Source organism: Neltuma alba, unplaced genomic scaffold (assembly GCF_004799145.2).
Source record: "Neltuma alba isolate B1F8T4 unplaced genomic scaffold, ASM479914v2 tig00011481_pilon, whole genome shotgun sequence".
NCBI lineage: Eukaryota > Viridiplantae > Streptophyta > Magnoliopsida > Fabales > Fabaceae > Neltuma > Neltuma alba.
The window spans coordinates 32,693-47,841 of NW_021636150.1; the positions used below are offsets into that span (position 1 = coordinate 32,693).

The following is a 15,149-nucleotide window of genomic DNA, read 5'->3' on the forward strand; positions in this document are numbered from 1 at the left end:
CTCCAAATTCTACACAGCACCAAAATAAGCTTCACATGATTTACTTACAGGGTGAGTTAGCTTTATTCCTGTGTTGGATGCACTTGTTGAAGCCCCACCGACACTCGGAACGCCATGCAGTATGCCTCTGTCGCTATTCTTTTCTGATTTCACTCTTGCCTTCACTTTTTCCTCATCCCAATAAGTAATGGCATTTTCATTTTTTGCCGCCTTTTCTTTTCCGAGAGGAAAGTGTTGTAGGCAATAAATCTGCATGTGAAGTTAATGATAACTTAGATATACAACAACATCATCCAAACAGGCCACTGACAACATAAACAGCGGAAAATCACAACCTACACACTGCCCAATAACAACATACACAGTGACCAATCACAACCTACACACTGCCCAATAACAACATACACTGTGACCAATCACAACCTACACATAAGCCTGTCACAACATACATTTACGCCATGCACAACATGTACAGCATCCAGTGACAACCCATACTCAACAGAATGACAACACGAACAGACTGCAATTACAACCTATACATAACCAGGTGACAAACCAACACATCCTAATGACAACCTGCACACAGGACAATAACAACCTCTACACCAGCCAGTCACAACATATCCATAACCAGTTCACAGCGTACATTTCTCCAACTGACGACATAGAGTAGTAAATAACAACATACACAGTGACCAATCACAACCTACACATAACCCTGTCACAACATACATTTGCGCCATTCACAACATGTACAGCATCCAGTGACAACCCATACTCAACAGAATGACAACACGAACAGAATGCAATTACAACCTATACATAACCAGGTGACAAACCAACACATCCTAATGACAACCTGCACACAGACAATAACAACCTCTACACTTCGCAGTCACAACATATCCATAACCAGTTCACAGCGTACATTTCTCCAACTGACGACATAGAGTAGTAAATAACAACATACACAGTGACCAATCACAACCTACACATAACCCTGTCACAACATACATTTGCGGCATTCACAACATGTACAGCATCCAGTGACAACCCATACTCAACAGAATGACAACACGAACAGAATGCAATTACAACCTATACATAACCAGGTGACAAACCAACACATCCTAATGACAACCTGCACACAAGACAATAACAACCTCTACACTTCCAGTCACAACATATCCATAACCAGTTCACAGCGTACATTTCTCCAACTGACGACATAGAGTAGTAAATAACAACATACACAGTGACCAATCACAACCTACACATAACCCTGTCACAACATACATTTGCGCCATTCACAACATGTACAGCATCCAGTGACAACCCATACTCAACAGAATGACAACACGAACAGAATGCAATTACAACCTATACATAACCAGGTGACAAACCAACACATCCTAATGACAACCTGCACACAAGACAATAACAACCTCTACACCGCAGTCACAACATATCCATAACCAGTTCACAGCGTACATTTCTCCAACTGACGACATAGAGTAGTAAATAACAACATACACAGTGACCAATCACAACCTACACATAACCCTGTCACAACATACATTTGCGCCATTCACAACATGTACAGCATCCAGTGACAACCCATACTCAACAGAATGACAACACGAACAGAATGCAATTACAACCTATACATAACCAGGTGACAAACCAACACATCCTAATGACAACCTGCACACAGACAATAACAACCTCTACACTTCCAGTCACAACATATCCATAACCAGTTCACAGCGTACATTTCTCCAACTGACGACATAGAGTAGTAAATAACAACATACACAGTGACCAATCACAACCTACACATAACCCTGTCACAACATACATTTGCGCCATTCACAACATGTACAGCATCCAGTGACAACCCATACTCAACAGAATGACAACACGAACAGAATGCAATTACAACCTATACATAACCAGGTGACAAACCAACACATCCTAATGACAACCTGCACACAAGACAATAACAACCTCTACACTTCGCAGTCACAACATATCCATAACCAGTTCACAGCGTACATTTCTCCAACTGACGACATAGAGTAGTAAATAACAACATACACAGTGACCAATCACAACCTACACATAACCCTGTCACAACATACATTTGCGCCATTCACAACATGTACAGCATCCAGTGACAACCCATACTCAACAGAATGACAACACGAACAGACTGCAATTACAACCTATACATAACCAGGTGACAAACCAACACATCCTAATGACAACCTGCACACAGACAATAACAACCTCTACACTTCGCAGTCACAACATATCCATAACCAGTTCACAGCGTACATTTCTCCAACTGACGACATAGAGTAGTAAATAACAACATACACAGTGACCAATCACAACCTACACATAACCCTGTCACAACATACATTTGCGCCATTCACAACATGTACAGCATCCAGTGACAACCCATACTCAACAGAATGACAACACGAACAGACTGCAATTACAACCTATACATAACCAGGTGACAAACCAACACATCCTAATGACAACCTGAACACAGGAAAATAACAACCTCCACACCATACAGTCACAACCTACACATCAGCTAATCACAACCTACAGTTGTGTCATTCACAACATGCACAGCAGCCATTGACAACCCACGATAAACCGAATGACAACACGAACAGAAGGCAATTACAACCTATACATAACCAGGTGACAAACCAACACAATCCATTAACAACCTGCACACAGTACTATAACAACCTTGACACCAGCAAATCACAACCTATACATAAGCAGTTGACAGCGTAGTAAATAACAACCTACACAGCACATTGACAACAGAGTAGTAAATAACAACATACAGAGCAACCAATCACAACCTACACAGCACATTGACAATAAACTAACATCAAAGTAAATGAATCATACCCACACTTACCATTAGGAAGTACATGCAACCTCCCACATTTTTCGTCCCATCAGCTTTTCCTTTCTTCTTTCCTTTCTTGAACTCTGCAATTGAGTTGCAGAATTCTTTCAAAACTAAGCTGCTCCAATCATAGTGTCCTAAACTATCCTTTGTCACCACCATGACTTTCAACACTTTATCACTCACCCATACACTAGAGCCAGGACACAAGAGGACTCCTAGTGCATACATAACAAAAAGGAATTCAAACTTTTCTTCCTCTTTTCCTTCAATCAACCATGTTCCTATTGTTTTGTATGGCACTTTCCCGTAGTCACTCCTTAATTTCTTGAACGTTTCATCTTCATTCTCCACATTTATTTTAATATCTTCCCCCTTAAATGGTAGACCCATCAATTCATTTACATCTTCGGGCCCCACTAAATGCGTCTTCCCTCGAATTGAAATTTGCCTACTTACAGGGTCAAACACACGGATCAATTCACCACAAAAATCTCTATAGATCTGTGAGCAGCATATGTCAACCAATTTATCAAAACCTATTCTTTTCAGTCTTTCCATCTTCTCTTTACTTTTCTTTAATTGCTTGCAGACTTCCATAAATTGTCCCGGAGCACAGCGTGTGTGAAAGGGAACAATATAATTCTTCCCTTTTGGTGGGACTCTCATTTCTTTAGCCCTTTCACCATATTGTTCTTTCTCCTCTTCTGTTAAGTTCCCCCAAGCCTTTTTCACAGAGTTAGTGCCCTCTTCAAAAGACTTAAACTTCTTCTTGTTCTGCTCATAAAACTCTTCAGTGAATAATATGTATCCGGAGAAATTCCTAGCCCTTTGTCCATCTTTACTCTTACTCTTTTTAGTCATTTTGTTCGACTGCAAAAAGGAAAAAAATTACTGTCATCAACATATATTTTAAAATAGTAAGTATCTTCAACACCACCAAATTATTCACTAATCAACAAAATCAAAATATATCCCTTTGGATGACAGAAAGCAATGAACGGCAGTAAATAATATGGATCACAAATCAATCCACCAGAATGAATTTCCCTTCATTGGTTATAGTATAGAGCCAATAGGTGCTATATCCAACAAGCAATTCCCTTTCTGACCTTATGGCCAAATTAACATTCCACCATGGAGCCCACCATAAAAAGCCAAACAAAACCTTTATTATTTTATTGCCGAACAAATCAATTACATAAAGTTCTCCCTTTTAATTCAGCAATATTAACAATAACTGATTGCTGCATTTAAAAAGCTCTACCAAATCAAATTTTTGACAATTTTAACCAGTGTTCTTCAAACTGATCTCTAATATAACTTTGTACCAACCAGCCCCAACTTTTGCCCCTAACTTTTATTCGCATGTCAGATCATTGTAATATCCACATTCACAGTGAAAATACAAGTCACGGTTATCACTGGTTCCATATATAAACACACGAAACAACCGAACATTCCAAACCACTTCAGGTCATCGAGCAGCTTTTACGAACAATCAACAATTCAAATGTTCAAACATTCCAAACCAAACATTTTTCAAAATATGACCAAGAAGCTTCAAATTGTCAAATATTCTAACCGAGAGAGACTAGTTGTCTGGAGATTGAGGCGTTAGTAGAGAGACCACCGGACTGTACCAGAGAGTTCACGGCGTCAGAGCAGACGGCAACTGAGTGCGGACCAGAGAGGGATGGAGTGCTGACCAGAGTCGGCCGGACCGTGCTGGAGATTGAAACCGTTCAATGCGTCGGAGAAGACGGCGACGGCGGGCGGACGAGAGACCGACGGACTGCGGACGACAGACTGACGGCGTGCAGACCCGAGACCGATGGACCGCGCAGGGGATTGAAGGCGTTGGACCAGAGAGTGACCGAATGCGGAGCAGCGACCGACAATGTACCAACCAGAAACTAACAGACCTCGCCGGAGATTGAACCTGTCGGAGCACACAAGGATAAAGCACCAACGACACGGCGGCGGAGTGTGAGCGGGCGACGGAGTGTGAGCGCGCGGCCGATTTCGCGAAGATGAAAACCGAAACGATTTTGAGTGTGCTTCGGTTACTTTCTCTAATCAAAAGGGCAAGAAAGTAATTGCAAGTTTCAAATTTTTTGCTATAAGTCCCTTGGGACCTCATATACATTTTCTGATTTCATGGGACCTTCTGGTAGTAAATTGTCTTCTGTGGGACTCTACAGTAATTTTCCCTTTAAACGAAAGAGGTTTACACAAGTTCTGTGCGCGCCAAGTAAATTTTATCCTTTCAGGATGAGTACATCATGGACTCTAGGGAGGCGACTGAATTATGGAATTAACTGTCTTTTTTTTGTTGGGGCCTGAAGAACTGGCCGTCTTCTCATGATAAGCTGTAATTTCAGGAAAAATGACTTATAATGACTGAAGCGCTCTGATTCTGATATTTATTTATTTGTTTTTTTTTTTGGGTTGTTAGAAGCGAGCTTTCTTTAACTCTTCAGTTAAAGCTATTCTTGATTCATTTCGTTAAGATCATGCTTAAAATGATTTATGCGGTGTTTAAGTAGGGTTATAGTTTTATACTCCTCTAGTTCTTACAGGGCAGAGAGAGACTTTTTTTGTTTTATTTATAGTGTACTAAGAAAAAATTTTTTATAGACATTACTCTTCATTTATTATTATGTTTAACTTTGTTTATATATAGTATAATATATATTAAATAAAAATAAAGTTATAAAATTATTAAATTTTAAATAAAAATTAATAAAATTTTAAAAAAATTTTAACCTATGTTTTAAAATATGTTAGAAGTAATTTAGAAAAAGAATAAAAAGACGGGGGCAGAGGCCATAGGTGAAAGGCTGTGTTGGTCAAGTTGTCGGCTTTTGCTGTAAGATGGCAGAATATCCAGCAGCAATGACGAAGGTGAAGGAAGGCCATTGCCCATTATAGGATTGTGCCCACTGCGTGCCCAGGGCCTTAACTTGGCTGGAATTGTGTGCGTGTAAACCGTAAACTAGCAGATAGGTTAGCTAGATATGCTATAAATATGAGGTTCCTGAAAAGCGACAATGACTTTGAGATTGATTGCCTTGTGGCTTCTGGGGATAAGAAATTTAGTTGGAAATGGCGTTCTTGCACGTCATGCCTGCTCCGTTCTCGTCGTCTCGGCCCCTTGCTTTTCCAACATTAAGAAACCCAGTTCGATGTGTCGCGGAACGCCAGGCCTTGTTCACTCGCATTGCTCCCGTCTATGATTACGTACGCCTTCTCTCCCTTCTTCTTCGTTTCTTCTTTGTATCATCTCATCACACTTTTTTTCTTCCATTTATTTTTTGATCCGGTTCCTTAGCTCAATGATTTGTTGAGCCTGGGTCAGCATCGCATTTGGAAGCGAATGGCAGTGTCATGGAGCGGGTATGCTGTTCCCTTACCACGGAATCAATGCGTTTCCTTCAAACGTTTGGGGTTTTCGCCCCTCCCTTAATGCGCTCTTTGTTTGAACTCTGAAACAGAACGAAAATGGGAGACCGTGTATTGGATGTGTGCTGTGGGAGTGGGGATTTAACGTTTCTTTTGTCTGAGAAAGTTGGCTTAAACGGCGAGGTTGCTTTCATTTCCTGTTTCCTATTGCCAATTCCTGTTCTAATGTTTAGTTTAATTTGGACTATGTGAATGTTCTGTTCATCATCTTAACAAATGATTGCCCTTGTTTCTGTTCGGGAGTTTGGTCGTAGAATTGAGTAGTATGGAGCCATGAGCCTAGATGTTTAATCTTTGGTGGACCTTTTTTTTTAATGCTTGATTGTGTTTGGATATCACTTAAAAAAAAGTACTCGATCGAAACAAAACTTTTAAAATCATGTTTTTGTTTCCACTTAAACACCCATGTCAATTTTGCCTTTATGTTTAGATATGGGGGAATTAGTGGGTACAGGATTTTATGCTATTGCAAGGTAACCTTGCTTAACACTGAAAAGTGCACTTTATTGATAATGGGCTCCATCCCGATGACAGTACAGGTGTCTATATATCCGGTGATATAACTCAGTAACTTATGCTGTACAGCTGTCTAAGAAAAGCCTGACTAGTTCCTAATGAAGTCAGCTACATATACTCTAATACTGATTACATACACACAGACACACTAATAAGTAATACTCCCTCTGGTGCTAAATATAAGACCCATTTTGTAGTGTAATTTTACACTACGAAATGGGTTTTATATTTAGGATTAGAGGAGTACTAAATTTTCTGATAGTTTAAGGTGGATTTTAATGTAATTGATGTCTTTTGGGGTCATGGAATCTTGCAGGTGACTGGTCTTGACTTCTCCAAGGAGCAATTGTTGATTGCTTCATCTCGTCAGAACTTGCTTTCGAAGGACTACTTCAGTAATATTGAGTGAGCATCGGTAATCCTAGCAATACGGAAAACATTACATAGGAGCTTGGAGCATATAATTGATTCTTTGGCTACAGTTATCCTTAACAAATCTTGTTGCTTCTCTGTTATTAAGCTGCAAAATTGTGTTGTATAGTTATGGGTTACTATTTCATGTGACCAAAATGTGAAGGCAGTGACTGTTCATTGCTTGGCAGATGGGTTGAAGGCGATGCTCTTAACTTGCCATTTACTGATGGTTCATTTGACGCTATAACTATGGGTTATGGTCTGCGAAATGTGGTTGATAGGCGCAAGGCCATGCAAGAAATATTACGAGTCCTAAAAGCTGGTAGCTTTTGTCTCTGAACCCCATCAATTTTATTATCGGCGATCTCTTATATTTGTCATTCTGTTATGCCTTTTCATTTTTCCAGGCTCCAGAGTGTCTATCCTTGACTTTAATAAGAGCGATCAATTTCTGACTGCCTCAGCTATGGTAGGCATAATTTTTATGGGTTATTACTTCACAATATCTCACTTTAGATGATGGGGCTACTTAGCATTAATCTGCACATATTAACTTCTGCTAGGAATGGATGATTGACAACGTTGTAGTCCCAGTGGCCTCTGGTTATGGCCTCTCCGAAGAATATAGATATCTAAATAGCTCAATCAGAGAGTTTTTGACAGGTTTGTTTTCAATCTATGTTCATCATGGCTTTTCCTCTGCCTTCAATGTACTCGAAGTGTGCAGACAGGCCTTTTTCTCTTTTTGTTTAAATATGGAATTTGTTTTAGCTACTATAGAAGCCAGAAGTTGATTGTAGTTGCATATTTTGCGCAAAATTCCTTGTTCTTTGGAGCAGTTTCCTGCCTTTATTTAGTTTACATCAATCTACTTTTGAAGCATGAGCAACTGAAACCTACATAGTTCTTAGTTGCACTTGATAGAAGGAAAAAATCAAACAGTTCTGGCTATTACATGACCTGTCATATTGATTGTGTAATTAATAAAACCCTCCATTGATGCAGGGAAGGAATTGGAGAAACTTGCTTTAGAAGTTGGTTTTTCTACTGCACGACACTATGAGATCAGTGGAGGCTTCATGGGCTGCCTGGTAGCAAAACGTTAGATGGGATTTATTTATGGATTTTTATTCCAGTGGATATGTATTTATTTATTATCGCGGGGCGATTTTTGCTCCGCTTGTAATTACACAGACTCTGCTCTTAATCAAAGTGCTCCACTCTTGACATTTTGAAGTTTACTGAATGTGCAATGGAGACTACTACTGCTTGCTCTTTTTGCCACAATAAATGTTCCAGACAATACAGTTGAAAAAAGTAACTTTCTTTTTCTGGTTTTGTCCCCCAAGTAAGTTCTGCAAAAGTTGTTACATTGCAAAGCTGCAGTATTAATTTCAGGGCATTATTGATGAATTAATCGTGCCTGCTCTTACACCTACTTCCCTTGATCACGCACTTATTTTTTATGGTTTGTGCTTGTAATGCATAAGCGACTTGTTTTACTCGGCAGATCAAAGTGCAAAACCACAGTAGCTTTCAATTTATCTTCTCTTTCTTTTTTCGTTGAAAACGAGTATTCTTTGCAAGTGGGAGGAGCTCTATCCAAATGTGGCAAAGGATCAAGTGATGATGAGATATTGACCCAAAAATCCATGTGAAGTCGATCATGATTCGATTTATTCAATATCCACTATTTACTACCTACAACTCTACTAGGATGTCTGAAAGCTTAGCTACTTCCCATGTATCTAAATGTGAACATCATAAAATTTCGGATGATGCAAAGAATTGCTAGCGACTTCCAACTTATGCAAGTTTGAGCCGAGCCGAGCATCTGCCAGCTCAAGTGAAGCTGGCGTGCAGAATTTGATGCATATAAGTGATTTCTCTCTCCAATCTGATGGTCACCTGGGGTAAAATTCGCTGTGGGACATAGTAGCAATTGAATCTGCTGCATTGAGAGGATAGAATGGATCACCATATATGTCTTGGAGTTCCATTGTGCTTTCATCTATGAAGGGTGGATTTGAGGGAGCAGGAAGTTGCTCCTCCTTCTTAGTTAGCATCTCTAAAGCTTTTGCCATAGTTGGTCGCAATGAAGAGATCTCTTGAGTGCATAGAAGTCCTATGTGCACCACTCTTAGAATTTCATCTTTAACATCGCTATTGTGGTTTTCCTGCGATGTTAGATTTGGATCAAGTAGTTGTCCTGCTGTCCCTGACTGAAAATGCTTCCATGTCTGATCTTACCAGAAGGCAAACAAAGACAAGGCTAGGTTAGTTCAGATCTCAATCTAGTCATAATATGAGAAATGTGTGGTTGAAGAGAAGTAGAATTCATTAAGTAATGGAATAATAAGTAACTGACCACTGTAATTAGGCTGTCTGAATATTCTGATGCTTTGCTTCTGTTATTCTGTCTCCCAGTAACTATTTCTAGCAGAAGCACACCAAAACCATATACATCTGCTTTCTCTGTTAATTGACCATGAGCTAGGTACTCTGGAGCCATATACCCTCTGCAAGCACAGAAAAAATAGCATAAGAAAAGATTAATTTCAGATATAACGTGGTAGTTTTACAATGACACATAAGTTATTCAGCATAGTAGTCTAACTTGCTTAAAACTCTGTTTTTAACTGTCAAACACGCAACATGGTTAAAGATACTTACAAAGTTCCTGCAATAGCTGTACTGATGTGGCTTTTTTCTTCTTGGAAAGACCTAGCCAAACCAAAGTCTGCAATTTTAGCTCGAAGCCTTGCGTCCAGTAAGATATTGCTGGCTTTTATATCTCTATGAATTATCTTAATCTTGGACTTCTCGTGCAGGTAGACTAATGCTTCTGCAGTCCCAATGATAATCTCATATCTCCTATCCCAGTTTAGTTCCTTGCCTCTGTTTTTATCTGTCATGCGATAAAATGATTAAGAAATATCATATTAAACTCACATTGTGAAACTCATAATGAATTACAATAGGCCATAAATAGCTTTAACTGGCGCTCAATTGTCTGAGTACCGCGCACTAAACGGAGCTAGATTAGGATTTGAGTAATTACCAAAAATGAAACGATCAAGACTTCTGTTGGGTAGATACTCATAAACAAGAAGGCTTTCAGGCCCTGCACAACTGCATCCTAACAATCTGACTAGATTTTTATGTTCCACGCTGCTGATTATGTTGACTTCATTATAGAAATCTTCTGCTCTATGTCTGTTGTTAAAATATAACCTCTTGACTGCAATCTCTCTTCCATCAGGCAAAATTCCCTGCAATGGAAAATGTTAAGAGTGGTTTCTATTTGATAAATAATGGTTATATAAGCGTATCACAAGAGGGAAATACTTTGTAAACTGTCCCAAACCCTCCTTGTCCAAGCTTGTTAGCAACATCGAAAGAGTCGGTTGCCCTCTCCAATGTTGAGTACTTGAAGTTCAAGCCGTTGTGGTGAAGGGTCTTTGCTAACTTTTCTACGTCATTTGAAGCTTCAATGCAGAATAACTATCGGGGTCAGTACACATCTTTGGATAATTTAAAATAAGTTATGGTTCCTCATTATAGTACCATACGATATCAAGAACTGGACCCAGGCTCTTTAAATCCTAGGAAGGAACTGGTTATATTTCACTAGGAATTGCGTGACTTTCTGTGTTTGACATGCTTGAGTTATATGAGTGGATAGTTTTCAATATTGTGAGGCATAAAAATGTTACATTGGAAGGTAGAAAGGATATTTAAATGATTCATACCTTAAAAATAGGCCTTTAATGTTAAAAAGAGTATTACGTTTTAAAAAGTTACGTTTTCCAAGGCAGGGCATTGAATAAGTCACATACCTCTCCGTTTCATTTGAATGTATCTCTGTTTCCAGACATAAACCCCGAAGGCAGTTGCAACCACGAAAACAATCACTGAACTGACAATTGCAACCACTAGCACTACTATATTACCTGCAAAATTCAGCAATGGGAACTAACTAACTCAAGGATCTATGATCTATCATTATTATATGTAAATTTCTCTTAGTGCTCAAAGCTGGATCATAACACAATTACCTGATGAGCTTTTACTTTCCAGTTCCTTGTTCAGGAAATCTGTGTCTGAATACCTCATGAAGCAGCCAGTATTCAGAGCTCTTCCTTCCGACCAGGGCAAGCATCCGAATATCGAAGAAGAAGCATCTTCAAGACAAGCTTTACAGGAGCTTGTGTTCAAACTTTGCCAACAATTAGCCAGAACATGAGCTGACTCATTTGCTGTTCCTGATACAGCAACCTTCCCCCTGGCATACCCGTCATTATTTGTTGCGGTTTCAACTGCACTCAGAACCGCCTGCTTCACTGTTGCTTGAAAACTCGAGCCTTTTCTGGTTGTGTTTCCGCACACAGCCCTGTCTTCTTCTCCTCTGTACTCATGAAAGAAGCTGTAATTCTCAGCCCTCATAAAGCAACCATCAAGGTATATACGACCACTATTGCTGGGGAAGCACTTAGGAAGAACTGTTCGTGCCTCAGCATAACATAGGACACAGTCAAGTAAGGAAAGATCACCATAGCACTCAGCAAGGCCATAGTTAGTATCAGGACCTCTCCCTGAAACTGCTGTGCCATACCCATCATGGCGCATCTGATCACTGATAACATCCATGGTTGTAACAAAATTTGACACAAAGTTTGTGATATTGTGCTCTGTCTGTCTTCCACACATTATTTGCACTGTCTTGGTTCTCGGATCTGCCACTACTGTTTCTGGCAGCATAAATAGTGGTAGTAATGATTTGATTAGAAGGAGAATAAGGGATTGACAAGAGGCTAATTGGACTGCCTTCTTCATGTTCTCTGCTACAGATTGCTGGACTGCTCAACAAGAAACTGCAGTGAAAGGAGAATTTAAAAGTTCTGCTTGTAGCTATATTAGATACAAGATCATTCTGGGTTTTATGATCACATCGTTTACTCTCAGAAATTTTAACATATTGTTGGATCCATGAAAATGAAATGCATCATTATTAGCTTAGGTTGAATACGAAGGCTATGTAAGGACAAAAGTAGATGCAGATAGGAGGGGCGATGTGTGAAAGGAGGACAAGAACCGAATTAGGCACAGACTTTTTGGTAGGAGATCACTTAAAAAGGTTTGTAAAACAACAGGGTGATAATTTCTCCAGCTCTTAAAAGGTAAATCTGTTTCTTTCGTGGCTTGTGTTTATATCAGTATAAAATTTAGTTTCACACTTCAATACTAGACAGAATAGGGTTGATGAGCTGTCACCCTGACCCCACTTGGAATAATCCATCAATGTTGGACACGATTGTAATGTCCATTGGAGCCGGAGGCCTGATTTTCTTGACAACCTTGGCGGTAAGTAATGGCTCCTCAAAAAGTCATTGGAGCCATATAAAGAAGGTTGTTGGGTTGATAAGAATAAATTATATATACTGAGAAGTTGAATTCTATTTCAAAAACTCTTGAAAAGTTTCATATGTATTTAGTTGATGGAGTAAAATACGTTTTTAAATCTAAAAAGTAGTCTAGACAAAATAATATAAATTATAAAAAGAATATTTGAAATATAATTCAGAAAAAAATAAAACCCTTCTTCAGACTTGGGGTGAACTTTCTTTAACATGCAGAAGGTGCCAAAGTCAAAATGACTTGCTATTGTTGCTGGGATATTAAAATTTAAAAAGCTTCTAGACAAATCGTCGGTGATAAATTACAAGTTTTAGGCCCCAGGAAAACCTGTCCCATTTATTATATTTTTAAAGAGATGAGGCCCTACAAAGCCCCACCATCAATGAAAGCAATCTTCTCTAAGAAAAGATCAGAAAGAAAAAGAAAAAAAGCAAAGAAAAGAAGCAGAGACAAGAACCAAGGTCACGCCTGCATAGCAAGCTGAAACAGACGGCCAAAACTCGGTTTAAAGTTTCTGACATCATGCGAGACTGTAATTCGTCAACCATGAATAGTTCTAGTTCTGTAAGTACAATGTTAGTATGGTAGTTCAATAAAGAAGTTGAAATCAAAAGAGAAGTCAGATGAAGTGTGAAGTGAATTCAGCGAATGAGAAAGAGAAGTAGACAAGTCTGTTTAGAAGGTTCTTACCTGTGCTTTCCAATTCCATTCAGTTCCAGAATTGAATTGAAGTCTCTCTTTACGGGATACGTGAATTCTATATACGAGACAAACTACCTTGAGAAATTGATTTCGTGGGAAACCAAGAAAAAGGCTTTAAAGCCTGCTCAGCTACTCCAACAACGCGTTTATCGTTTGAAAAGGGACCCAAAAAAAAAAAAACAAACAAACAGAGCCTTGACAGATAGCGAGTGTTTAGCTTCTGTGACAAACAATTCAATGACGCGTTCGTATTTCTGGGAAGATTGCGCGGTTTGCCGGAAAAGGAAATAATACATACAAGGACCCAAAGTTTGTAATATTTAGCCCACCTGAGGGATGTTACGAATTCTACCATACTACTCTTCTTTTGATCATTTCGAAGTGCGAGTTGCTGGTCTAGATTTTTAAATTTTTAAATTTAATATTTTAAGTTAACAATATAACATTATTTTTATTTTATGCTCTATTTTTTGAACAAAAGTATTAACATTATGAAATGAGTAAAATTTAAATTATATATATTTAATCTGGATGGTCCATCCAAAGTAATGAAGTTTTAAGTAACTTATTATAGATTATTAGGAAAGGTATGCTACATTTAAGAGGGATGTAATTTTAAGTAACTTAATACTACCTGCACTCCTTAATAACACAAATATGGATCGACTTTCTTAAATTATCATATTTAATTATGTGCATTTAAATGTAAAAGAAAGAGTTACTCTCTTTGCTATGAATTCAATACTTGTAGTGCTTCCCTATCGCTCCGATTCAAGTTCGAGATGATTGCTAAAGCAGCAAATAGGGAATCTTTTTAAGCTTTCAGGTGTCTGCTTGGAATGCGCTATAAAGAGTAAGCTATTTGTACACCGTACTCGAGATTCACTCACCTGAAGATCTTTCACCTATAGTTAAAAAAAAATTAATATCTTATATTTAGAATTTAATTTAAAACTCTCAATTAGGTTTTATATAAAAAACAGGTAATAGCAGTAGTAATGTTTTAAAAATTTCATGGTTCATCTGAAATTAATTCCCAGTAAATTTTCACTTTTTTCAGATCCTCTAACGTAAACTATCCTACAATAGTCCTCATGGGAAGTCATAAAATGACGTTAGCATGAGATGCTGCGTTCCAACTTCCATGCTAGCTCAAGAAAAAAGAAGGGAAAATGACACTAAAATACCACTTGAATTCCAAAAAGACAAATAAGGCACCTGAATAAGCAAAATGACAAAGAAGGCATCAGGTACCAATCTGGAATTTTGATTTTTGGCCTAAAGACTGAATTGTCCTTATTGTATTTGAAAATTGAGGAGATAGAGAAAGGTAGAAATCACCTCCTCCCAGCGAAAGCAATTCCCCCCACTCGGCGAAAAAGAAACTGCCCCCACTTGGCGAAACCAATCCATCTACTCGGTGAAACTAATCCCTCCCCTCAGTGAAACCGAATCCCTCTACTCGATGAAACCAATCCCTCCACTCCACGAAACCGAACCCTCTCCAGTTGACGAAACTAAATCCTTCGCATCACCATTATGTAGAGATTATTGATTTGGTGGGTTTTGGTTGTGGGAAAGAGGATTTGTAGTGAGAGAGGGAGTGAACTGAAGCGGAAATCAGAAAACAATGGCAAGCAATTACGTAACGTAACTACTGTCGTATGCCTGCTGGTTTTTGGTAAATCCTATTACG

General features: G+C 38.7%; 3 protein-coding genes across 4 annotated transcripts; 1 reads left to right on the forward strand and 2 right to left on the reverse strand.

Moving 5' to 3' along the window:
• Positions 1–9: 9 nt before the first annotated feature.
• Positions 10–3,802, reverse strand: LOC114713964 (uncharacterized). Its single transcript, XM_028898657.1, has 2 exons — positions 2,948–3,802; positions 10–249 (listed from the first exon to the last, which is right to left on the reverse strand). Exons 1-2 carry the CDS (start codon positions 3,800–3,802, stop codon positions 10–12), a joined length of 1,095 nt encoding a protein of 364 aa, XP_028754490.1.
• A 1,984-nt stretch (positions 3,803–5,786) lies between these two features.
• Positions 5,787–8,617, forward strand: LOC114713960 (2-phytyl-1,4-beta-naphthoquinone methyltransferase, chloroplastic). Of its 2 annotated transcripts, none has more exons than XM_028898652.1 (8): positions 5,787–6,181; positions 6,300–6,337; positions 6,436–6,526; positions 7,236–7,324; positions 7,522–7,655; positions 7,741–7,802; positions 7,897–7,996; positions 8,339–8,617. In XM_028898652.1, the coding sequence occupies exons 1-8, from the start codon at positions 6,047–6,049 to the stop codon at positions 8,437–8,439; spliced, it is 750 nt and encodes a 249-aa protein (XP_028754485.1). In that variant the 5' UTR covers positions 5,787–6,046; the 3' UTR covers positions 8,440–8,617. The 2 variants fall into 2 exon arrangements, with proteins under 2 accessions (XP_028754485.1, XP_028754484.1); XM_028898651.1 differs by having other exon boundaries at positions 5,789–6,181; positions 6,273–6,337.
• Positions 8,618–8,970: 353 nt separating this feature from the next.
• LOC114713956 (cysteine-rich receptor-like protein kinase 2) lies at positions 8,971–13,549 on the reverse strand. Its single transcript, XM_028898647.1, has 8 exons — positions 13,442–13,549; positions 11,392–12,207; positions 11,173–11,286; positions 10,682–10,821; positions 10,395–10,605; positions 10,007–10,241; positions 9,702–9,852; positions 8,971–9,573 (listed from the first exon to the last, which is right to left on the reverse strand). Exons 2-8 carry the CDS (start codon positions 12,167–12,169, stop codon positions 9,238–9,240), a joined length of 1,965 nt encoding a protein of 654 aa, XP_028754480.1. The 5' UTR covers positions 12,170–12,207; positions 13,442–13,549; the 3' UTR covers positions 8,971–9,237.
• Between the last annotated feature and the right edge of the window lie 1,600 nt (positions 13,550–15,149).

Excerpts from the sequence above, each read along its gene's own strand:
- LOC114713964 (XM_028898657.1), bottom strand. The coding sequence starts at position 3,802 with ATGACTAAAAAGAGTAAGAGTAAAGATGGACAAAGGGCTAGGAATTTC. Across the intron at positions 250-2,947 it reads GTTGCATGTACTTCCTAATG|ATTTATTGCCTACAACACTT; the intron begins GTAAGTGTGGGT and ends CTTCACATGCAG.
- LOC114713960 (XM_028898651.1), top strand. The coding sequence starts at position 6,047 with ATGGCGTTCTTGCACGTCATGCCTGCTCCGTTCTCGTCGTCTCGGCCC. Across the intron at positions 6,527-7,235 it reads AAGTTGGCTTAAACGGCGAG|GTGACTGGTCTTGACTTCTC; the intron begins GTTGCTTTCATT and ends GGAATCTTGCAG. Across the intron at positions 7,325-7,521 it reads GACTACTTCAGTAATATTGA|ATGGGTTGAAGGCGATGCTC; the intron begins GTGAGCATCGGT and ends ATTGCTTGGCAG.
- LOC114713956 (XM_028898647.1), bottom strand. The coding sequence starts at position 12,169 with ATGAAGAAGGCAGTCCAATTAGCCTCTTGTCAATCCCTTATTCTCCTT. Across the intron at positions 9,853-10,006 it reads ACAGCTATTGCAGGAACTTT|AGGGTATATGGCTCCAGAGT; the intron begins GTAAGTATCTTT and ends CTGTGCTTGCAG. Across the intron at positions 9,574-9,701 it reads CAGACAGCCTAATTACAGTG|ACATGGAAGCATTTTCAGTC; the intron begins GTCAGTTACTTA and ends TGGTAAGATCAG.